The sequence below is a fragment of the Sphaerodactylus townsendi genome, linkage group LG01 (genome assembly GCF_021028975.2).
Source record: "Sphaerodactylus townsendi isolate TG3544 linkage group LG01, MPM_Stown_v2.3, whole genome shotgun sequence".
Taxonomy (NCBI): domain Eukaryota; kingdom Metazoa; phylum Chordata; class Lepidosauria; order Squamata; family Sphaerodactylidae; genus Sphaerodactylus; species Sphaerodactylus townsendi.
The window spans coordinates 30445073-30470064 of NC_059425.1; the positions used below are offsets into that span (position 1 = coordinate 30445073).

The following is a 24992-nucleotide window of genomic DNA, read 5'->3' on the forward strand; positions in this document are numbered from 1 at the left end:
CAAGGAAGTGTAGAATCCAAGCATATATTTTGATTTTGAATCTAAAGGCATTGCAATAAGGCTAGATGAGTTATTTTGGATATCTCATCTGAGTTAAGCAGTTAGACCCTGCTCAGGATGGCGCTGTTAATTAACTTCCAGAGGAACTAAGACATTATATAGTTGCTGACAGCTTTGCTCTTGCAACTTTATCTTATTTCTCAATAACACTGTTTAGGAAGAGTTGAACAGAGAAATAATAGTCCTTTTGTAAACTGAAAATGCGCCTAAGTAGAAGGCAACTGATCAGACTGGGGAAGATCTACTTCCTTTGATCTCAGTCACAGAAATTGCTAGACCTTCCTTCACTCTGAATCTCCTTATGATGTTATGTGTGATGTCATTCCTAGTTAGAACAGGTTGCCAAGCACCTTCTCAGGTACTGGACAACTAGAGTGTTCAGTCGGAGAGCCATTTTCGTTGACTGTTGAACTCCTAAACCAAATAGCTCTTGGCAATACCTGTACTGGAAGCAGCATCTGGTAATAGATTAATTTGCTATGCTTTTTATCTTTCTTTCACTGCCATTCTTTTTTATTCATTCTTTTATTCCTTGCAGTTTAAATTCTCACTTCCTCAATTCATTCAGTTTTCTTAAATACATGTGCATGTTCACTCCATTTTTAATCCTTATGCAGTTAGTAATAAAAAAAGAAGACAAGACATTCCTCCTGCGATATGCGTTGTTACGTATGCAGTGAAATCCTAAACCGGGTTATATCCTTCTAAGTCCATTGAAGCTGATGGGTTTTAAAAGGTGTAATTCTGCTTAGGATGGCATTGTTTGTCTCATTGATTACAATCGGAGTTAAATGTTTTATCCTATCTATCTAAAATACTTTTATCCAGTGGTGGGATTCAGCAGGTTTGCACCACTTCGGCAGAACTAGTTGTTAAAATGGTGCTTGTAAACAACCAGTTGTTAAATTATTTGAATCCCACTACGGCTTTTATCCCACCCTTTCTTAAAAATTCACTCCTGAAGTGTGTGTGTATAAAATGCTATCAAGTCATAGTGGATGATGTCAAAGCAAGAGACCAGCAGAGGTGGTTTGCCATATTGCAACCATGGTGTTCTCTCAGCCAACTCTGCTTAACTTCTGAGATCTGATGAGATCAAGGTAACCTGGGTCATCCAGATCAGGGCTTTGAAGTGGGTAACAAAGCTAAAAAGACAACAATCATAAACAGCTAAGAAAACATCGCAGCAGGTTTTTTAAAAAATAAAATATCAATAAAGATAATTGATCCCAGTGGACAAATGATTATCAAAAAAAATACCAATCAAGCCGGCAACAATCTCTTTTCCAGCTTTCTCAGAACTGCCTTAGTTAATGTATTGTTGAAGGCTTTCACAGCCGAACTCAACTGGTTGTTGTGGGCTTTCTGGGCTGTGTGGCCGTGGTCTGGTAGATCTTGTTCCTAATATTTTGCCTGCATCTGTGGCTAGCATCTTCAGAGGTGTATCGCAGAGAGGAGTGTGTTTGGACACAGTGTGTAACACACTTTTCTCTGTGATACACCTCTGAAGATGCCAGCCACAGATGCAGGCGAAACACTAGGAACAAGATCTACCAGACCACAGCCACACGGCCTGGAAAGGTCACAAAAACCAGTTGCCTCAATTAAAATTGTCAATAAGAGAGCAGCAGTGGTGTAGTGGTTAAGAGCAGGTGCATTCTAATCTGGAGGAACCAGGTTTGATTCCCCGCTCTGCCACCTGAGCTGTGGAGGCTTATCTGGGGAATTCAGATTAGCTGGTGCACTCCCACACATGCCAGCTGGGTGGCCTTGGCTAGTCACAGCTTTTTGGAGCTCTCTCAGCCCCACCTACCTCACAGGGTGTTTGTTGTGAGGGGGGAAGGGCAAGGAGATTGAAAGCCCCTTTGAGTCTCCTACAGGAGAGAAAGGGGGGATATGAATCCAAACTCTTCTTCTTCTTCTAAAATCCCAGAATGACAGGAGGGAAAACCATCAAAGCCAGAGAGGATATGAAATATTCAATATAAGGACAGGGTGAAAAGTCCTCTCTCCAGCTATCAAAATGAAAATGTGTTGTGCCTGTGTCTAAAACTCAGCAGGCTTGGTGTTAATTTCTTTGGGATGGGAATCCCATAGCAGCAATACTGCAGTGGAGAAGGCCCTGCACATGGGGTTCACCTACCTCATTTCAGCAAAATGGGCACAGACTTGCCCCTAGCTATGTAGGGCCGTATAGATTATAACCAGCACTCTTGATTGTGCCCAGGAGCAAACTGACAGCTTCTGCCAATATTTCAGAATTCCCAGTATGTGGTTTCTGTAACTCATCCGAGGAAGAGCTCTTCCAGCTGTGGTCTCTGTAACTCATCCCAGCAAGAGCTCTTCCAATCCAAGCTTCTAAACAAACTTCAAAAACAGGCCCGTATGTAATGGGTAGCATTAATCTAACCTGTCGATACAGAGAATAATGGCTATTTTCCAATTTAGTAGTTAATATAGTTATCTTTTCTAGAGAAATTGCCAGTAAGTCAAACTGTTCAAATGATACGGAGTAAAATTTTGTGGAACAGACTGCCTCAGAAAGTCTACATGGGCCATCTGTCAGGGATACTCCAGTTGTACATGTTTTCAGTGGGCCAGAGGTTGGGCCAAAGGTCTTCCAATGTTTCTTCAACTCTGTGTCTCCGTGGCTCTTTCTGTACACCATAAATAAAATGTCTTGAAGATGTTTTTAAAAGATCTGTTTTTGGCTTTTTTAGCTGCATACTATGGACAAATAAAGCATTGGCAGGAAAAGCATTTTATTTTTCTCACCTCTTCGCCCCAGCTCCTACTTTCAGCTTCCACTGAGCAGCTTGTGCCTGCCATGTTCTGCCCTCTTCAGGAGGCTCTGTGCTGCTGCCATTTGCAGGATGTTCCCAATGGAGTTTCCTCTGCTTGCAGCTCGTCTGTGTGTCCTTTCAGAGTATAAAGTTCATTAATAAAGTTAGTTTTTCCTGGTGATCCCACGCATGTGTCTTTCCCTACTCTTTTTTTGTTTTAAATGAGATATCTTAGAAGCTACGACATCACAATATCAGAATCGCAACCGATTCTCATATGTTGTTGTCTCTTTGAAGATATCTCATTTAAAACAAAAAGAAAATTAGAAACGACAAGTGCGCGGGATTGCCAGAGAAAACTAAATTTATTAATGAACTTTAATGAACTTTATTGAGCTCCCAAAGGCACCTGGTGGGCCACTGCGAGTAGCAGAATGCTGGACTAGATGGACTCTGGTCTGATCCAGCAGGCTAGTTCTTATGTTCTTATGTTCTTATGAAACTTCATGGAAGCATTCTGCAAATGGTGGCAGTATGGAACTTCCTGAAGAGAGCAAAAAATGGTGGGCGCGAGCAGCTGAGAAACCAAAAGTGAGAGCTTTAAACAGCCAAGAGAAAAAGTCTTAACCCCATCTTGGGGGGAAAAATGGCTAATTTAGCGTTTTCTGAAAAATCTAGGTTGAACAAAAATAAAATGTTTTGAAGTTGTGTTGCCGGAAAAGCTGTGTGGAGTTCTTCCCACAAACCTATTCTTTGCATCTTCAAGACACTTTATTTGTGCTGTGCAGAAAGGGCCTTTGACTCACCTTTAGAGATACCAGCCTCCTGATGGGACCTGGGAATCCTCTGGAATTACAGATCATTTTCAGACTACAGAGATCAGTAGCCTTTCTCCAGAAGAAGCCCTGGAGGAAATTGATGTTTTGGACGATGGTTTCTGTGGTATTGTACCCCACGGAGGTTCCTTTCTTCCTCAGACTTCCTCAGACTCAGACTTTCTTCCTCAGACTCCATCCTTTCTTCCTCAGACTCAGACTTCCTCAGACTCCACTTCCTCAGACTCCAAATTCTACAGGAGTTTCCCAACCTGGTTCTGGCAGTGGCAACTCTACCCCTGGCCACTCCAGTTCCTTGCCAATAACCAGGGAGCCCCCTGGAACTCTATTAATATTAAAGATTAAGGTCCACATTATGTTAAGGTTGGAGATCAGTGACTGGGACTCTATGTTATTTAAAACATATTATTTGAACCTAAAAAGCAGTGTGTGAGAGAGGTCTGGATTGGGCCACGGTGCTGAGGAGTGGAAGGATAAACTCTCCCCATGCCATTTTCCTGATTTAAAAAATGCCTCCCACACATCCAGGCTGTTGTGAGGCCCAGTAAAGAGGGAAATAGATATCAAAGTTATGCCTTTCTTTGACAGTCATTTTCAAGCACCAGAGTTCCCCTTGCCAACCCAGAAAGTCAGCTGTGGCCAATGAAAGCCGATCCTACTAAAAGTAATCTTCAAAGTGCCGCAAGACTATTACAATTACTGAGTCACTTGCTATATGTTTCCATTTTTATTCATTTTTACTCTTCCACAAATCCACTAGCTTTATTTTACTGCAATCAAGAACATGGAAACATTTGATTTGTAAAATCCCAGAAGCAGATTGTCACAAAAAAGATCATCTTCTAGAATGCACATTTAAATTGGTCTACCAAATGCCTTCTGACTGATGAGTGTAACTTCTTGATTATTTCCCTTGCTTTCGTTCTCTTCTTCTCCCCCCGCCCTTTTAAAAAATATATGGGGAAGATGTATTAATATTTGTGGGACAGCAAAGCTGCTGTTCTAGTCCTCTATAGAATGGTGGGATCTCAGTTAAACCGGGGGTGTTGCTATGGAAACCAACTGTCATGCAAGCGGCTCCTGCTCTGTAAAGCCTGGACAGGTGAAGATGTCAAGCTAAATGATACCCTTCAGGAGCAATGAAAACTTTTGCCGACCTTCACAATCCCATCACCACCGTCTCCGCAATTGCAGTTCGCAGCCATGTTTTGTCTCTTGTACGTTCTTTACTCCAATCTGCTTGCCTCTTTCACCCAAGGAAAGCAAATCCAGTTTCAAGGCAGGTATTTTCTTAAAAAGAACCCGTGATTATAACTTGGCACAGAAGGGGAAATGCTATTTCCTGATTCCCCTCCCCACATAGAGATTCCTTTTCCCCTCTGTAGCATCACGTTACATTGACGCATGCAATTATATGAGCAAATAGACGTGTCGTGAGCATGCATAAACATTGTTTGAATCAACCTACCATTCATGACTATTTGTAATGAGGGCGAATTATGATTAGCAATATTTAGATTGGTCGTGCGTGTGCTAAGAGCCACCTGATCACTTCAGACTCGTGGTGACCCTATGAAATAATGATCTCCAAAACATCCTATCCAGTAGTGGGATTCAGCAGGTTTGCACCACTTCGGTTGTTAAAATGGTGCTTGTAAACAAACAGTTGTTAAATTATTTACCGTAAATCCTACCACCGAAACCGGTTGTTAAATTATTTGAATCCCACCACTGATCCTATCATCAATGATTGTGCTGAGTCTTGCAAACTAAAGACTGTGGCTTTTTAATTAAGTCAATCTATCTCATACTGGGTCTTTTCACTTTTCCTACTGCCTTCAACTTAGTTATTTCTACCTCCCTATGGGCATGCAGTTATATGCCTGAGTGCTGGGTGAAATCTTTTGAAGGCCGACCCACTTAGAAGTAATACAATAGCTGTTTCATGATTATTAATTTGTAGAACTATAATGATTCTGTGTTTGTGTTGTTCCTTTGTGTTTAAAGAATGCATTTTACCCTTCCTCTTTGTACTTGCAGACAAACATTGTAGTCCCTTTCCTTCCCCACTACACCATAACTGTAGTTTACAACTTCCACTGGGATATAACAGCCAAATTAGGGATGTCTGAATGTGCCCATTTTTGCATTGGTGTACCGTTTTTGTGCCATTTTATGTAACTGATGTAAAAACGGCTGTCAATTTGAATGGCAGAAGCCATGCAGTACACTTCATACAGACCAACTTGAATGGCACAAAAAAAATAGGACTGGCAACTCTGGAGGGATCTGGAGATTTGAAGTGAAGCTTGGAGAGGATGGAGATTGGGGAATGGAAGGACCTCAGCAGGATATATAAAGCCTTAGAGTCTGCCCTCCAAATGAGCCATTTTTTCTTCACGGGATTGATCTTTCTGTACTCTGGGAATCTGTTGTAATTCTGAGAGATCTCCAGTCCTCTGCCTGGAGGTTGGCAACCCTATGTGCAAGCTTTTGTGTTCTCCAGAGCTCTTCATCCAGTTGAATTAGGGTTGCCAGCTTCTAAGTGGAAAGCAAATAGATTGTAATATGAAAGACTAGTAATGTTGTACCTGCACAGATCAAGACAGAATGCAGAGGGGCTTAAAGTTTTTCAAATAAACAGCAGCTAAAACAAGATACTAGTGTTGCAGTTTCCAAGGTGGGGCCTGCAGCTCTCCTGGGATTGACCCTTGATTCCCAGGGATCAGTTCTTCTGGAGAAAATGGCAGCTTCTGAGAGTGGACTACACAGCATCCATGTTGAGTTAAGATTGTCAGCCTCCAGGTGGTGGCTGGAAATCACCTAGGATTACAACTGATCTCCATGTCAGAGACATCAAGGTACTGACAGGCATGGTCCTGACACTCCAGGCACTAGAGATCAATTCGCCTGGAGAAAATGGCTGCTTTTAGAAGAGGACTCTTTGACATTATACCTCATTGAAGTCCCTTCCCTCCCCAAACCCCACCCTCCTCAGGCTCCACCCCCAAAATATCCAGGTATTTCCAAAGCTGAAGCTGGAAGCTCTAGTTGAGCGCCCACCCTAGCATCTCCAGGAGGGTTGCTAATCTCCAGGTGCGGGCTGGAGAGCTTCAGCTATCACAATAGATCTCCAGATGACAGAGATCAATTTTCTGGAGAAAATGGCTGATCCGGAGGGTGAACTCTGGCATTGTACTCCGCTGAGATCACCCATCTCCCCAAAACCTGCTCTCTCCAGGTTCTATGCCCCAAATCTTCAGGTATTTCCCCAGCCAAGCTGGCAACAGTAATCTCCAGGAATACCCCAAGGCTGAACCCTGTGTACAGCAATCTCTTACCTATGGTTGCCAAGTACCCCTGGCAACCAAGGGGCACGGAGGGAGGGGGTCCCTTACTGGCAGCAAAGTGAGGACTAGGCCTCTGTCACCAGTGACATGTCAGTGCAGGTGTGCATTAGAAATGACGTTATGTTACTAACAGTATGAGGAAACTGGTATTTGGGGAAAAAAATCTAGGGTAGAAACCATTTTTCTCTTAGAATTTTTGTCCAAATGCCAAAGTGCTCATGTGCTGCCAGCAACATGGCGACATAACTTCCAGCGAGTTTTGGAAATGACATTGATGTATTGCCAGCAACAGAGGCCTAGACTTAAGTTTGTGCTGCTAAGTCTCCCAGTGAACCAGCTCAAAAGGCCCCAGGGAGATGGCCTCAAAGTATGGGCTACCCCTAGTGGGGTAGCTGGCAGCTATACTCTGACCTTTTCTTCACATACAAATTACTCCTGATTTTCTTGGGAGATGCTCCACAAGCATTGGATTTGACAGGGTTCTTCTACATATCTGCACCCTGTGCATTTTAACAGTTGTGAAGCCAGTTTGTTTTTCTGCCTGTTAACAGGGGCGGAGCAAGGGGGAACTGTGCCTGGGGCATGCGCATGCCCTGCGCCCCCGCCACGCCCATGCTCTCGTCTGCCTACGCCCCCACACTGGCACACGCCCGGGGTGTTGAACCTCCGGGCACCATTGGCGCTACGCCACTGCTGTTAAATAATGAAGATTTTCAATGGACAGTGCTGTTGTCATTGTTGCGACTGTACAACATCCCCCCTTTTTAAAAAATGCCCTAAAATATCAATATAAAGCTGTAGTGTTGCAATGACAGTTTAAGCTGGATTTCTGAATCCCCATCAAGCAGAAATCAGAAAAACTGAAGCAGCACGGGGCCAGAACTGACAGAAGAAAACCATACAGAAAAGCCTTCTTTCTGCACTTGTTCTACAACAAACTCAGGTCAATTAATTTTAGGGCAAGCCCACAAATTAGCAGTTCTTTAACAGTGTGAAATATAAATGAATGCCTGCAAAATTGTAATTTCTGTTACCACAGGGGATATTATAAGGTATTGGGAGGAAATTTTATTGGATTACTTACCCACAGTTTTGACATAAGGTCTAAAGGCACTTTACACAGCATCAAATTCTAGACTAGTTATTATAGACAGCATGAAGGATGGAAGTACGAGCTTATATAAATCTAGAGAATATATATTATTTCATAACCACAGAACCTGCCTTTGGAAAGACTAGGTTTGATGGGGGCAGGTTTTGCTGGACTCATTTATGGCAGTGGTGGCGAACCTATGGCACAGGTGCCAGAGATGGCACTCAGAGCCCTCTCTGTGGGCACTTGCGCACAGAGTTCATCATTTGGGAGGGGGGTAGAAAATCACACCCACACCCACATACACACATCTAGGCTGGCCTGGGCATGATCCTTTACCTGGGAGTAAGCTCAGTTGCTGGCAATGGGGCTTGCTTCTGAGTAAACCCTCCTAGGATCGTGATTCACCCATTTGAAGCGTTGCACGGTTGCTTCACTAAGCTTACTCCTGAGTAAGGCATGCCACGGAGCCAACCGTTTTTCTAAACTAAAACTTCAAATTGCTGTGTTGGCACTTTGTGATAAATAAGTGGGTTTGGGGTTGCAATTTGGGCACCGTTTCGAAAAGGTTCGCCATCACTGATTTATGGTATGAGATTAGAGTCTGGATTAATTCTGGTTTAGATATTTGAAGGGATGTCATGTTGGTGAGGGAGCAAGCTTGTTTTTCTGCTGCTCCAGAGACTAGGACCAGGAGTAATGGGTTTAAGGCGAAGGAAAAGATTCCACCTAAATATCAGGGAAAACTTCCTGATAGTAAGGGCTGTTCGACAGTGGAATGCAGTGTCGTGGAGTCTCCTTCTTTGGATGTTTTTAAAGAAAGGCTGGATGGCCATCTGTCAGGAGTTCTTGAATTATGTATCCCTGCATTGCAGGGGGTTGGACTTGATGGCCCTTGGGGTCTCTTTCAACTCTATGATTCTATGATCTGCCCTAGGTTTGTTAGGGAATATTTATCCAATTATCTTGATGAATTATAAATATCTTCCTTCTCTGCAATGGGAGGATTTCTTCCTCATCCTGACATGAAACTACATCTCACAGAATACTTGAAAACAAATATAATAGAAAACATATTTTGGTCACTCCTCTGGAAAATGCTAAACACATATTTAAGAAGCTTTATCAACTCCCACACTGTGTGCTAGAGGAAAAATCAGGCACAAGAAATTGGTCACCTTAGAAACCGAATGTAAACACTTCAATTCTGTAAAAACTTCTCAAAAGTTCTGATGATCTAGTCAAGATAGACTATGAGATGAAGAAGCTGCATTCTGGTGAGGCAGAATTTGTTAAATCAGACATATTGTGAGAAAGGCAGTAAAGGTTTACTTGAGGTGTTAGAACAATTGTAGATATGCTATGAAATCCCTGTTACTGTGAATAGTAAAAGTACCATTTCACATAATTTTAAAAGAGTACATAAAATAAAAGGTGGCAACACCCTGACAAATGCCTGGAAGAATTATCTCATTGAAGTTCTGATACCACAGAGATCAAATATGAAAGTTGTGCAAAGTTAATTTCAAGGGAACCCAAAATGAAGCCCCTCCATTCTGTTCTCTGCATGCCCAACCTGTCCCCATCTATTCATATGATCATGATATCCTTGGCTCCATCTTCCTGCGACAGCTCAATGCCCCACCCCCAATATCTCGCCACCTTTTACTGCCTTGCAGCCATTACCATAAAGTCTTGCATTCTACTCCTATGAGATGTTGGTTTTGTGAAAGAACCATCCACTTCAAATGAAAATCGGTGGCAAAGCAATCTTGGGGAAGGGACAGGAAAACAAATGTGCCAACCAACTGACAAAGATGCCAGTTTTAAAACATTTATCCAGTTGCAAGAATCTGCCCTCCCAGTGGGAACAATTCTCTGGCAGTACATCCAAATCCATCATTGCCTTGAATCATGTTTTGGCGCATTTGAACCTCTGCACATTCGTAAATGTTCTATGCATTCATTCAGTCACATCCTGCTTCCCCCTCACCACCCCAAAATGGTAAGATGACCAACCTTGAGGTGAGGCCTGGAGAACTCCTGGATTTACAACTGATCTCCAGACTACAGAGATCGGTTCTCCAGGAGAAAATGGCTGGTTTGGAGGGTGGGCTCTATGGCACTATATCTCCCAGTGAGATCCCTCCCTTCTCCAGATGCCACCCTCCCCAACAATTCTCCAGGAATTTTCCAAGCCATAATTAAAAAGGAGTTGGGATCCAAAGTGACTTTTAAAAAAGCGAGTCAGTACAAAAACAAATGAATAGGAGGAGGGAGGCATGCAAGGGAGGGGAGGGCCCCCCCCCGGCATCTGGACATGGCCCACCCACCCTAGCAGAAGGAGGGGATGGAGGGGGAGGGGTGGCATGCAAGGGAGGGGAGGGAGGGGCAGCTAATGTGCAGTGGTTCAAATGCGCCAAAATGTGATTCAAGGCAATGATGGATTTGGATGTACTGCCAGAGAATTGTTCCTACAGGGAGGGTAGATTCTTGCAATTGGATAAATGTTTTAAAACTGGCATCTTTGTCAGTTGGTTGGCACATTTTCATGCATGTCTGTCTTTTTGTCTCTGTCTGTCTTGCTCTCTCTACCGTGCGTTAGGTCTCGAACTTTGAAGCAATAAATGGACTCTGTAATTGTTGATCAGTAGCGTTTATTGATAGGCATCGAAGCACCCAGCTTGACAAAGCTAATTCTGGCAAACCTGGCTTTTGTGTCCCCTTTACTCTGATGTTACCCCCCTCTCTTAGTTTCCCAAGAAATGTGAGAAAGAGTTAGCTTGGAGCTGAGGCACCCCAAGGTCAGCAACAGATAGAGATAGAGAGCCACCTGGCATCCTGCCCTCTTGAGATAACGGAAACAATCCCGGTTCTCGTGAGACCAAGTGTCAGGGGAAAGCCTAGTTGTCTACTTGGTGTGTGAAGCCACAAAGTAAAGATCAAGGAAAGAATGCCCCAGAATAGCAGTGGTAACATATAGCAGGCTGGTTACATATATCTTGTAGAAATTGCATTGAGGTAGGAATGTATCTCAGTCACTTAGATACAATCCCCCTGACACCAGGAGATCTCCCTTCTAGCTCCAGGCTACAACCCTCAGGCTAAGAGACAAAAGCCAAGATTCCTGCATGTGGACAGAAACAAATACTCAGGATGGATCTTACAAACTAGCAGCCAACTTCCCCCAATTGCTCTCCCTGCTAAAATGCCACCCTCCAGTCACACCCTGGCCTTCAACCTTGCACAGGAAAAAGACAAATACTCAACCTGGGCAGGCTGATACAAGCTGGTTGCCGTTTTGTAGCAGCAACAGCCATATACAAGGTATTAGAGGCAAGCATGCGTGAAATACAGAAGCAAAGATAGGGCAGAGCTGTAGCAAAAACAATAATCATCAGTCATCACAGGAATTCAGAAAAAAAATACCTCAGTAGATCTTTAGCTAAGATTAAGTCAGCCCCAAAATATTGTTTAGACCACACTGGCCTCCAGTCAAAGCATTTAAGCTTGGAATTACTGAGAATGAGTGATGTTGGCCATGTAACTCACCACAAACTAATCTGGTACATCTGTTAGGCTGTGCCCTTGAATTACAACATTCTGGCGCAAAGCAAAAAGTCAGAGAGGCCTTGTTCTGTCAATCTTCATAAGCTTCTCCTTCAACTACACGGGGTCCAAGCATGACTTTTCTGGGCCTGGTACAAACCTGTAACAAGGGCCTCCTTCACAAAGTCCAATGCATACATATAACCTCATGAGTTATAAAACAAAACTCTGTATTTCGTTTCTGTCTGCCTATATCTGAGATATCCTCAACAGAGCACATCATGGTCATTTGCCCACAGAATGGGCCAGACATGTGCACCCTAGACTACCAGGCACCAGGGAACGGTTTCCACATCCCTGCTCCAGTTTTTGTTCTTGCAGCCATTTCATATTAGGCATTGGCTGGTTATGCATATCATGATTCCCCTGCACCTGTCCCGCGGCTGCCTGTTCCACATCAAGCTCTCCTCGTGTTTTTCTTGCTATACGCAAGGAAGAGCCGTGACTGCAGCAGCCATGTTCACTCACTTCTTCTTCCGAGTTGTTGGGGTCGCCACATTCTTCTGCCTCTTCAAAACATTTTTTAATTAAATAGGTTTTTTTATTCCATCATTGTTTCTATGCATAGATGGAACGATGTGATTAAAATTAGGGAAATAATAGGCATTCTCCCAATCCCCCAGAAGTGCAGGGGGAGTGCGGAGGGTGGGGGGAATGCAGGCACATGTGAAGCAAGCCTTATGAAAGTTGGGGTGTTTTGCTCTTGCTGCGCATGCAGGGAAATGATCAAATTTTCCCTGCTCTTCAAAGACCTGAGTCTTCTCCCATCTGCTGCGAGGTGAGTGTGGCGACAAGGAAAAAGGCATCCATAAGGAAAAGTCTGCCCTGACAGGGATGTAAATTCACCAAGGGGCAGACACAAAGTGTATAAATCTGTTCCACATAAAGATGATAGTTCAGTCAGTTGAGGTACAGCGGTTGAGAAAGTTGTGTGCTTCTGTATTAGAATACAGTCCCAAATGAATACGAGAATTATCGTTAATCTTCACACACTGCCTTTGTCCAAACCATTATTTTGTGCATTATTGAACATGGTACTTTTATACAAGAACATTTATGCCAAAATATGTCTTTACTTTCAAACAATGGGGAGAGCACTAGAGTAGGCACTAGGACCCAGGCGGAGCATTCTACAACAAAGAAGGTCCAGCAAGCTTTTTCTGTGATAGAGAAACATACTATCTACTATCATCTTTATGTGGAACAGAGTTTACTTGCAATAAGCTGGTTTCCCCTTCCCTCGTAAGGCAGTTAAGCTGTAAACTCACTTTTTTGTTTATATTCGGAAAGTCCCCAGTTCTTCATGTGTGCTCGCGTAAGCAGATATGTTTATATGAGAAAGAGATGGCAGATGGCTACGCAAATACTTAATTCACTTCTTCTACTGCTGGCAGGCTACAGTCCTGCCAAACAACTATTGTAAAGCCTTATAGCTCAATCCAGAATTGTCAGGCAGGTGGGGAAAACACCACCTAAGCACATCTCCACCTACTCCAAAGGGCTTTTCCACAAAGCGGGAGAGGGAGAGTTAAAATAGATTAGATTGGCTTATTTTAGAAATTATCCTTGTTTTGATAATTTAAAATATTACCAGGTTTTTTTAAAAAAAATCAATAACATTGACAAATAGAAAATGAATGAAGTGTTTCAGTTTGGTTCAATAATGTCTCGTCTTTGAACATGCTGATAAATGTTGCATGAGCTATGACTACTAAGCTTGGTGGTGAGTTACGGCCAGAAAGGTGCAGAAATAACTGTAACTTTGTACTGTGGCAGGCTTTCATGGCCAGAATTAACTGGCTATTGTTGGGATTTTGGGCTGTGTGGCTGTAGTCTGGTAGTTTTAGCTCCTAACATTTTGCCTTCATCTATGGAGTCCATAGATGCAGGCAAAATACGAGGAGCTAAAATTACCCGACCATTGCCACACAGCTTGAAAAACACACAATAGGTAATTATGATGTTACTCACCTGTCTCAAAATATTCCTAGGTGTTCCAAGCTGGGACAAAAGTTAGACTTAGGTGCATAGATGTACCTTCTGAATTTAAATCTGTAGTGATCATAAACTAATTTGATACTCTCTGCACCCTACATGCTAAGAGATAAAAGCCAAGATCCCTACATGTGGAGAGAAACAAATACTCAGGATGGATCTTACAAACTAGCAGCTCTTCCTTCCTCGTCCTGATTGGTCGTTGTGCTGTATTGGGGTGGGAACTTTTTTTTAAAAAAATTGGTGCGAAAACGTGCCCACGTTTCAACAATTTCTGCTAGTTGTGCCCATGTTTAAACAGCTCCTGCTCCTTGTGCCCACGTTTAAACAGCTTTTGCTCCTCGTGCCCACATTTAAACAATGCCACATTGCCTCCGCCGGTGCAAAACAAAACAAAAAAGGCTTCGTGCGCATTGCGCACAGCCCACTGTGCTTTGATTGGCCAGAAGGCCCCGCATCACTCTCTACGGCGGGAAAATTAAATGTGGATACATTTGACCTCCAATCCTCCCCTCCCCTCCAATCTGGATTTGGTGCGTGTTTTTTTTAAAAAGGTGCACTTCTATGCAGGTTCTTAAAAATCATGATAAGGGGGAACGGTAGCACCAGAACCGGGGTGAATCCATGTTCAGCAGTTCAGCTGTGGGGAGTTCTTCATGAAACCTGGATATTTTACATATCATACGATTATCGGCAGTGGGGATTTCATGTTGGTTTCCTCACAGAACATTATTGTTTTTTGTCAATGACCCTTTCTCCTTAGTTTCCTGTTTCACCTCTGCCATTTGATTATTTTTGGGTGGTGCATGCTTGAAGAGACACTTCTATCCTGATGAGACAGCTGTGAAATTAAACAAAATAATAATAAAAAGGAGGAGGATGATGAAATTTGACCACTTTTTATTTATTACAAGGTGCATATAATTCCGTCAAAAGTGTGTGATCTCAACAGTTACAAATTTGCAAGCCTAACACCCCCACCTGATAGCTAGAACTGGCAGCCTCCTGACAGGCCTGGAATTATCGCTGATCTCCAGACAACAAATATCAGTTTCCCAGGAGATAATAGAAGCTTTGGGGAGTGGAATCTATGGCCTTATATCTTACTGAGGTTCCTCCTATCCCCAAAGGCTGCCCTCCCCAAGCTCTACTCTGAAATTCTCATCAATTTCCCTAGCTGGAGTTGGCAAGTGACAGCTGAGACATATGGGGCCTTTAAACCATAGTGATAGCCAGCAGGGTATAATGGTTAAGAGCAGGTGGATTCTAATCTGGAGAACCGGGTTTGATTCCCCACTCCTCCACCTGAGTGGCAGAGGCTTATCTGGTCAACCAGATGTGATTTGGCACTCCTACATTCCTGCTGGGTGACCTTGGGCTAGGTCACAGTTCTCTCTGAACTCTCTCAGGCCTCATCCACCTTACAAGGTGTCTGTTGTGGGGAGAGGAAGGGAAAGGAGTTTGTAAGCCACCTTGAGTTTCCTTACAGAAGAGAAAGGTGGGATATAAATCCAAACTACTCCTCCTCTTCCTCCTCCTCTACATGGTACCTGCTTGGACAAGTGCATGCTCCTCCACTTTTCAACTAATAAAATAAATAAATAAATAAACTAGGATCATTGACAAACTGGGAAGAAACAGCGTGACTTCTGGGAGCTAATTGACAAGTGGCCCTCCTTGTGACCAGTAACTTCTTGTTATCCTTAGAGGATGCACAGGCGATCTAAACCTGAGCTGGACAATGTAAGCAAAGAGCAAGACTCCTGTAGTGGAAGTGAGAAGACCTCCAACAGGTGAGTGTAGCAAACCAGTGTCCATTTAATAATGGTGTAATATGTGGTGTAATGGGCAGTTGAGGCTTTTCATGGTATGGAAGTAAATAACATCACCTGGTAGCTTTGCCAGCTCTGTGTTGGGAAATTCCTGGAGATTTAAGGGAACAGTCTAGGTCGGAAGGGCAGTGTATAGGGAAGGGATGGACCTCAGCTGGGTATAATGCAATAGAGCCCACTCTCCAAAGCTGCCATTTTCCCTCAGGCAGCTAGTCTGCGTAGTCTTGAAATCAGTCGTAATTCTGAGAGATACCCTGCAGGTGGGCAACCAAATCACTAGGTAAACTACTTTCACTGAGGGAAATATGATTTTTTCCCCCTTTGGTTCTGTTGGCGACTGGAATTTTTCTGGTTTTCCAATGGTCTATAAAGATGCCAGTTTCAGAAAGTGTGTGTGTGGGGGGGGGGGGGTAGATGATTGCTGGAGCAGACATAAATCTGGTCAGATGTCATGGTGATTTATGTAGATTTGGCTGTTTATGCTTTTTCTATATGCTAGTAGAATTGTACTTTGTATATGCATTTGTAAGCTGCCTTGAATCTTTGGTGAACTTGTAGATATTTTAATCAATAAATACATAGTAGCAATAGTAATAACATGTTAAAAATCACCCACAATAATTGAAGTCTACAGTAGAAGCAAGCAGACCTGTGCTTATCTAGTATCCTTTTTAACAGCTGGAATTATTTTTTTCCAGTGAAAAAGTGTCAAAAATGGAAAACATGGTAAGTCATAATTTCATTATTCCATTTCTATAACAATTATAATTTCATTATTCCATTTCTACGTCCTACCAAGGCGTTTATCTACTGAGTTACCCATTTGGTCCATTGAGTCCAAGCCGATCTAAACAGATCTGGAAACAACTCTCCTGAAGAAATCTTTCTCAGCCTGGCTGATGGGAATTCCTACTAACTAAAAATGCTAGAAACTTAACATGGGGCTTCTTGTGTGCAAAGCAATTGCTATAATCCCTCCCCACAGAAGGCAGGGTACAGTCTCCTTACACCGGAGGCAAGAGTTGACTCCACTGCAACTGCAAGCGATTAAATAAAGATTTCCCCCGGGGCTCCCCTTGGACCACTCAGACCAAACCAAAACATCTCACGACAGCAGACTTTATTACTTTGTCAGCTCCACAGGACCCCAGGTGAACCAGGGCCAAAGTATGTATTTTGTGGGGGAAATAATGCTTCCCTGGCGCCATTTCAGCTTGGGAAAACAGTGCCGGTAGAAGGCAGGAGCTTGTCCTCCTACCACACAGCAGTCCTGATCTTTACTGAGCCCCTGCATCACTTCTAAATGGAGCTGCCACTAGGAACCTATAGTTGCCACATGTTGAGTTGCTGCTTTCCAGGTGCATTCTGCGACAATCTATTGCCTGCTGCCAGTAAATTTGTCAGTAGAAAGAAAGGGGGTGGGGGGAAAGCCAGTGGTGTATGCATTATGTTCAGCTCATGAGTGTAGTTTAGTCATAGAGGAAAGTCACCATCTATATTTGCTGTTATGTTATGATTTCTGATGTTCTGTTATTTGATATCTGGGATTTATGATGTTGCTTATCGTTGTTTGAAATGTTATGATATGTCAGTTATGCTTTGATTGGTTTGCCATCTGGTATTATGATTATTGCTGCTGTTATGTAGGTGTATTGCTGTTATGTTATGTACTTATTATTGTGTTATTATTGCTGTTGTTATGTTATGTACTACGTTTGATGTATATTATGTTGTACACCGCCCTGAGCCTTTTGGGGAAGGGCGGTATATAAATTACAGTACCAATACCAATCTGAAAGCTAGAAGTGACATCACTACATTGTGGTGACAGAGCACAATGAAATCATTTTCAGGTTGTGGACAGAAATGACATTGCAGTGTTGTGCAATGCCATTTCTACCCCTCTGTTTCCCCAGATTCCCTTCACCACCCCAATAAGTTGGCAACCCTTGTAGGACACCAACTAGTTCCCATGATGAACTCATGTCATTTGTAACATGCCGTCTGACCCTCAGCTGCCCTGGTTGATTCTATGAGTTGATAGTTACACCTAAGCATATTGAAATAAATAGCCACTAGCCAAGTCAGCTGGGCCAAATAAGACTTGCATTCAGGTGAACAAGCCAGATAGTTTAATAGAATGGAAGAGAAGTTGATATTGTCTGCCACAAATGACTAAGAGGGGTGTTGGTTGAACAGTGAATTCGTAACATTTGCAAGTGTGCATCAAATATTTTAGTAACAGCTCTATTTTTGTTACCAGTCTGTGTTTTTGGCACAGCTCATACATAGGACGATAGACATACAAGTGAAAATAAACTGGAAAGCCCTCTGGAACTTAATAAGCTACACTGTGTTCTCTCCTTTGTCTTCCAGTTGAAGAAGGTGCTATTAGAAAACCAACAGTTGAAAAATGCTGTAAGTTTGTACTGTTTTGTTTTCCAATAGCGTAAGATTAACTCTATAGTCTTCATTCATTTCTGAAAAGAAGCCTAAGTAACTCAACTGTATGGATATCTTCTATCTCCTTGCATTTTCTCTCTCTGTTTTCTTCCTGTGTAGAATTTTAAAGTGTCAGGCCATTGGGAAAGAGACCTGCTTTTTTGTGGATTGCTGTGTAAAATGCCATGTGTGTTGATGGCACTATTTTAAAAATCCTAATCTCTTGAGGCTTTTCTTTTACTCTTAACATGTATGAATACATAAATCTGCCTTATACATGCCCAATCATTGACCCCACAAGTCCAATATTGTCTTTCCTGTTTGCCAGTGAGTCTCCAAGGCCTTGTGTCATCTTTTCCAGGATTGGCACTCTTGAGATCCCAGGACAGGGATTAAACTGGAATGCTGCTGCAAACACAATAGGTGCTCTGCAGCTGGGCCTGAAAACACACCTCAGAATAAAGCAGGATTTACCTCTGAGTAAACATTCATAGGATTGCACTGCATATATGTTTCAAAATGTATGTTTACGGTGCTGCTGAGCCAGATCTGAGGGGAAATGTGGTGAACCCAATCAACCTGTTCTGGTTCCTTAATGAATAAAAACATAAGAGCGAGCCTGCTGGATCAGACCAGAGTCCATCTAGTCCAGCACTCTGCTACTCGCAGTGGCCCACCAGGTGCCTTTGGGAGCTCACGTCCAGGATGTGAAAGCAATGGCCTTCTGCTGCTGCTGCTCCCGAGCACCTGGTCTGCTAAGGCATTTGCAATCTCAGATCAAGGAGGATCAAGATTGGCAGCCATAGATCGACTTCTCCTCCATAAATCTGTCCAAGCCCTTTTTAAAGCTATCCAGGTTAGTGGCCATCACCACCTCCTGTGGCAGCATATTCCAAACACCAATCACACACTGGTGTTTCCTTTTATTAGTCCTAATTCTTCCCCCCAGCATTTTCAATGAATGCCCCCTGGTTCTAGTATTGTGAGAAAGAGAGAAAAATTTCAAATGACAAAGATGAGATAGAAAAGGTGAGTAGATGACCCAATAGAAGGACAGCATTCCCTCAGCCATGCTTGTGCCCCTCAAATCTCACCAAACTTTGAAAGGGTCAGTTCCAGAGTCCTTCCCACCATGCTTTTGTGGTCGCTTCTCTGGCTGGTTTCCTGACCAGGCTATATTTAAAGAAATGTTTATGGTCTTACAGGAAGTGCCTTCTGAGCACTCCTCATGAAATTGGTTGTCTTTTGCAGGTACACTTTCTGAAACAGCAGCAGGGCAAAGGTAAGGGTCTTAATTCTTATGGCGCATCATCTATTACCAACCAAATGGTTGCTTTCGAGACAAAGAACAGCTGGGAGCTACTGGCCAATGTAGCCGGCAAGCATGGTCCCTCTGCTTTTACTTCCCAGTCCCTTGCTTCCCTGTAAACTTTGCCACTTCAAATCTACCATCCTCAAACCCCTCCTGCTCGCTTTCTCTCTCTTAATTTTTAGCATATGTATTTCAAGCAAAGAACAACACAAATAACAGGGGTCACACTATAGATAGCCTATCCAAAAATAAAACTGGTAATTTTAAAATTCACGAATACATATTCCCCTCCATTTACAAAAAAACTGATGCATTTCTAGCTTAACATGTCAATCTATCACAGTTGAATACCACCTTCTCTCCAAAGAGCTCAAAGTGGTGTACAGAATTCTTCCTTCCATTTTAACCTCCCAGCAGCACTGTATAGTAGGCTTGGTTGCAGTGGCATATCTGCCTGGGGACAAGGGGTAACCCCTGCCCCTGTGTGCAACTAATTTAGTAATGTGGAGGGCGCAAAATCAGCCCCCACGTAACCAGATGTTTTTGTGAAGATGGTGAGGCAGCAGGAAGTCCTGCTGCCTCATCGTCTTCGGTCTCCCTTGGCACCGCCCACGTCAGGCCAAGGGTGCCCGACAACGAGGCAGTGGGGGCGCCTTGCCCCCCTCCCGGCTTCTGCCCTTCGCAGGCCCTGGGGAGAACAGGAGTTAGCCTCCAGGGATGGGAGTGGGGCACTGCCACTCTCACCTCCTCCCCCTCTGGGGCTCCCACAACCTGGTCTCTGCCCTCCCCAGAGCCTGGGGAGAGCAAAAGCCACTGCCAGCCTCTGGAGACGTGATTTTAAAAGCATGAAGGCTGGGGGTGGGGCTCAGGGATGGGGCCACCCTCTCACTCCCTCTGGGGCCCCTGCAGCTTGGTCTCTGCCCTCCCCAGAGCCTCTGGAGACGTGCTTTTAAAAGCACGGAGGCCAGGAGCAGGGTTCAGGGCATGGCTCTGCCCCCCAGCCCCACCACTGGAGGGTTGATCAGGGGCATGGCCCCGCAGCGCTGCCCCCGCAGCCTCCGTGCTTTTAAAAGCACATCTCTGGAGGCTGGCAGTGGCTTCTGCTCTCCCCAGGCTCTGGGGAGGACAGATGCAGGGCTGCAGGGAGGTGGGGGGAGAGGGGGGGGCTTGGGGAACACCTGGAGAAGGCTTGTCTCCAGGTGCCATTTTCCCCCATACGCTTCTACTTGGTTGAGCCAGTGAGAATGGCCCACAGTTAACCAGGGATTCAAAACTGGGTCCTTGTAATAATAATGACAATAAGGGGCTTAGCTTTAGAAGCCTAATTTATGTAACCATTTTCCTTTCCAGAGAAAGACTACCATGTAGACCACTGCAACAGGTCAGTGACAATAGTGTACCTGTCCCAATTAATAGGCATGAATAACCATACTTACGTTATCTTTGTGATCTTAACAAGTGGTTCATGGGATAGAGATTGAAGTTGAGGCATTTTTTTAAGGTACGCATTTTTCTACCAAGTAGCCATCAGGAGAATGCAAGACCCCCAAATAAAACTGCATTCTCTGACAATTCCCTACCCTGCCACTCATCATGTCCATTTATTCACCTCACAGGAAGCTCCCCTTGGCCTAAGAGGGTAGAGGGCCTTTCCCCACTTTCTTCCATCCCCCCATGCCGCGCACTGCTCTCAGCGTGCGGCATCCCAGGTGCGCAGCCAGGCGTCCCCACGGCCTTAAGAAGAGCGCCTGGGATGCCTCGCGCTGAGGGGGCGCAACAGCGGCAGCTTTGGGGCGGCTGCGCTGTTGCCGCCCCTGTCGTGGGGAGTGCTGGGGGACCCCGGGCTACTCTGCTCAAGTAGAGCGGGGCTTAAGGTAAGTGGGGAAAGGCCCATAGTTATCCTGCCTGTCAGTGGCTTAGTAAGCTCTGATGTCACAGAAGAGCAGTTTTCAATGTAGAGCTGAAAATTTGAATTCCGAAGTCCACAAGGATCCTGTGTGGAAATAAATGTGGATATATGTGGCATAACGATATCTCGTGGCTGTAGATCAGTTGCGTGATCTTAAAGCCTTCTACTAGATAGCGTCAAATACTAATTTCTGTATATTTGGCTCCAACTTTGTTTTAAATATTGTGGTTAATTTTGATGCCCAGATTAATCCAAAATGCATGAAACTCTGATCCCTTGTCTGTTTCTGTTAACTTCTGTCAACGGAGCCTGGGAAGATCAAGAACCTCAGTGGGGCACGATGCCGTAAAGTCTACTCTCCAAAGCAGCCATTTTCTCCAGGGAAACTGATCTCTGTAGTCTGGAGATGAGCTGCAACTCCAGAGGCTCCGCAGGAGTTAGTTATGATCCTAAATTAGATAGATGTCCTTGCACTGAAATATTTTTGTGACCAAACATACTAAGGGGGCAGATTCATTAAAGAATGAACATGAACACAAGTTAATTTCGCAGGTAGCGTTGACTGGTCAAGTCTGTAAGACTGAAACCACTCGGCCAAAGTTTACTTAAAAGGAAAACTTTATTGATCTGGCTCGCCCTAGCTACAGGGTGCTGGAACTGAGGATCCCGTCCTTGGTTCCAGCATTCATTGCAGGTTCGAAACGGCAGTGGTCCAATCACCTCTTCCTCTTTTCCCCGCCCTTGGCTCTCATGTTCCCGCTTTGGAACCAGGATGGCGGGAACTGGTGCATGTTGGGATTTGTAGTCCTGACAAAGTCCTTTGGGAATGAGGGCCACCTTGCATTCTTTGTTGTTTTTAGGTCTAAAGAAAAACTTCTGACTGAAATTGGGTCTCTCTTGACTGAAATGGCCTTCCTGAAGGAAGTGCGGGAGCAGCTGGTAAGTGGGTCTGTCATCCACATTTGCAATTCGCTTCCTCAGATCCTGCTGAGTAATAGCGAGTGAATGAGCTCAACCTATGCCATCTCTAACCCAATTTGAAGTCATATAAACAGAGGGATGGCCATTTATGTGTGCTCACTGCCCACCAAGGAGCTTATCTCCTGTCTGGGTAAAATATTTATGTAAAATTTACATGGCAGTAGATTAATAGAACATTATTATAGAATATTGATAATATGATAGAATAGTGAATACTAGTAATATGATAGAATAATGAAATAGTGAAATTGCGAAGACTGCCACAACGGGTAGGGTTCCATCAGCCCCATAGGATGACTCAGCAAAACGGGTTGTGCTTAACAGCCCTTATTTCTATTTCCATAATCAAAATGTTTAACTTCTGATGAGACGGTCACAGATACTCCTGTGTCTTTTAAAAGTAAATTCGAGATGCACATGACAATTATTCACATTGCTGCTGCACAGCGGAGGAGAGTGTGTTTAATTGTTCCAACCTGAGTTGGCTTCCTCCCATGATGCTTGTTATTAGTTCTTCCAAAGGAAAAAAGACAGTTACCTATCTTCCGCCTGTCTTTTTCCTTTAAAGAGGTACTACTGGCACTGCTGGTTTCATTTAGTAAAACCATGTTGGGGAAACATTAATCCCCTCTCCTGTCCCTGCGTGGCCACAATGTGAACCATGATTCTGCACGTCTGAAGTTGCTCTTAAAACCCCCCCTGGACTTCTTGGAAGAAGGAAAGATGCACAGGTATCTTTGCTGAACGAAGGGTTGACAAAACAAAATGGTTATTCTAATCAAAATAAAATTTTATTTATTTGTTTGATTGATTGATTTAAATTGGGTCAGCTTGGAACTCCATTTGGCAGTTCTGTGTGACTTCTTTTCAAGATATCTGCTCTTTTAATAAATCCTACTCAGCTAATTCAGACTCCTGGCCTGGAAGCTGTGTATCTCTGCCTGCTTCCAGTTTGCTTTAAACCTAGAAAGCAGACAGACACTAATAACCAGTTGTGAAAAATCACACATTTGCAGCCTGGCAAGGGTATGGTGGCTCACATTGGGAGGGCAGGTTCCAGGGTCCACAGAATTTGTTTCCTAAATTGATGTCCTCTTGCTTCTTTTCAGAGGTACAAGGATCCTGAATCTAGGAAAGAAATGACTAAAGCCCTCACTGAAACCATCCAAGCCAAGCTGGAGGTGGCCCATGCTAAGATAGAGGCTGCTGAGGCCAAGAAGGAGACTTTGGAGGCTCAGAAGAAGGCGGAGGAGGCCAAGGAAACTGCAGAAGCAGCTCAGGCCCGAGAGGATAACCTGCTGGCCTATGTCTCGAAAATTGCTTCCTTGGCTTACCAGCAGGCTGCCGAAGCAGAGTATGATTGGGCCCAGGCCCAGAAAGTCAAGGCAGTAGCAGAAGTCATGCAAGGGGCTGCCTTTGCCGACAGCAAAGTCCGGCGCAGCCATAAACATCACCAGGATAAGCACCATCGAAGCCACCGGAGTCATGGCGAGTGCCGGTGCCATCACAGCCACCATAGCCACCACAGCCACAACCGGACCCACTATGAGACCCAGAGTGATCTGCCCAGCTCAGAAATGGAGACCCTGAGCAGCAACCGATAAAAAGGAGGGAAGTATAGCTGGATAGGAGAGGAGATAGAGGTGGCTTGATAAATGAGGCCATGTGAGGGGTACTGTACAAAATTAAAATTTATGTCTGAACCAGACTTCTGGCAGTCATCTCATTCTTCTGCCCTTATCTTTGGACTTTCTTCTACCATATTGCCTCCAATGCCTGCAACAGAGTCCCCCTCCTTCAAAGCATAGGTCTTTAGCACATGCATACCCTGGATTAAAATGGGGGTACGAAGCCCCCCTCCCCAGTTGGCTACTGTGTGTCCCAAGGAGAAGCACCTGGGACAAAAGCAGGCTGGCTGACTTGAAGCAGAGTAAAACCTTTTCCCCCCATTGCCCCTTTGATTTCTCTGCAGTTAAAGAACAAGGAGTAGGTACTTTCCATCCCAAACAGAAGTGGCCAAGATGAAGCATGTCGGGCCAGCTTTAAGGGAAGGGAGAAAAACCTTCTCTCCCGTGCCTGGGAGGAAAGGTGAATGGCTGTCCTGAATGGAGGAAGGACATCTTTTGAAATTGAACTTATTAAATAAATGGGGAATGTGTGTGTAAAGTTCTTCTCCGCCTTTACCCGGAGCGCCAGACCAACGCTGAAGGCTTTGGCTGATTTTGCACATGGAAATTGCCCCTTTGTTGGCACGGGGAATGCCCCGATGCAATCGGGAGTTTTGCACAGCCCCAGGTGCTGCAGTTTGGCTGCCACGTTTCTGCCCAGGAGCCGCCCCGCGGCAGTGGCTTTGCTCCGCGAATTTTCCTGAACCGCAAAGGTTGAGGTCCTTTTGAAATGCCCCTTCGTTGCTCCTGAGGCTTCCAACGGCATGCAAAATTCCTCCGCAGCATAAACGGGGCCAGTTTTCCTGCCTCACCACTCTGGCCCGCCCCAACAATGGACAGACGCTGAGAAGTTTTGTGGGTTTTTTAGATGTATGTATGTGTGGGGGAACCTTATACTTTTGACATCAGATTATAATTCAAATGAGGAAAAGAGGGTCTAGAAAAACAAGATCTTGCATGCAGTCCTTAGATTTGCATGCAGAATATGTCTATTCTTATTTCACCCAACTTTGCTTATTGATGTGCTTTGCGGTGTTATAGACTATGGGGCTCTTTATTGTGGCCCTTTGATATTTTGTTCATGTTTATTTTAAGCAATATATTTTGAGTGTCAGTAACACAT

General features: G+C 44.2%; 1 protein-coding gene across 1 annotated transcript; it reads left to right on the forward strand.

Moving 5' to 3' along the window:
- Positions 1–453: 453 nt before the first annotated feature.
- Positions 454–23807, forward strand: LOC125445113 (ERC protein 2-like). The gene is made up of 8 exons (XM_048517970.1): positions 454–521; positions 15434–15519; positions 16257–16284; positions 17935–17976; positions 19252–19282; positions 20663–20693; positions 22082–22160; positions 23312–23807. The coding sequence occupies exons 2-8, from the start codon at positions 15437–15439 to the stop codon at positions 23804–23806; spliced, it is 789 nt and encodes a 262-aa protein (XP_048373927.1). The 5' UTR covers positions 454–521; positions 15434–15436; the 3' UTR covers position 23807.
- Positions 23808–24992: the final 1185 nt, after the last annotated feature.

Excerpts from the sequence above, each read along its gene's own strand:
- LOC125445113 (XM_048517970.1), top strand. The coding sequence starts at position 15,437 with ATGCACAGGCGATCTAAACCTGAGCTGGACAATGTAAGCAAAGAGCAA. Across the intron at positions 19,283-20,662 it reads GAAACAGCAGCAGGGCAAAG|AGAAAGACTACCATGTAGAC; the intron begins GTAAGGGTCTTA and ends TTTCCTTTCCAG. Across the intron at positions 20,694-22,081 it reads CATGTAGACCACTGCAACAG|GTCTAAAGAAAAACTTCTGA; the intron begins GTCAGTGACAAT and ends TGTTGTTTTTAG.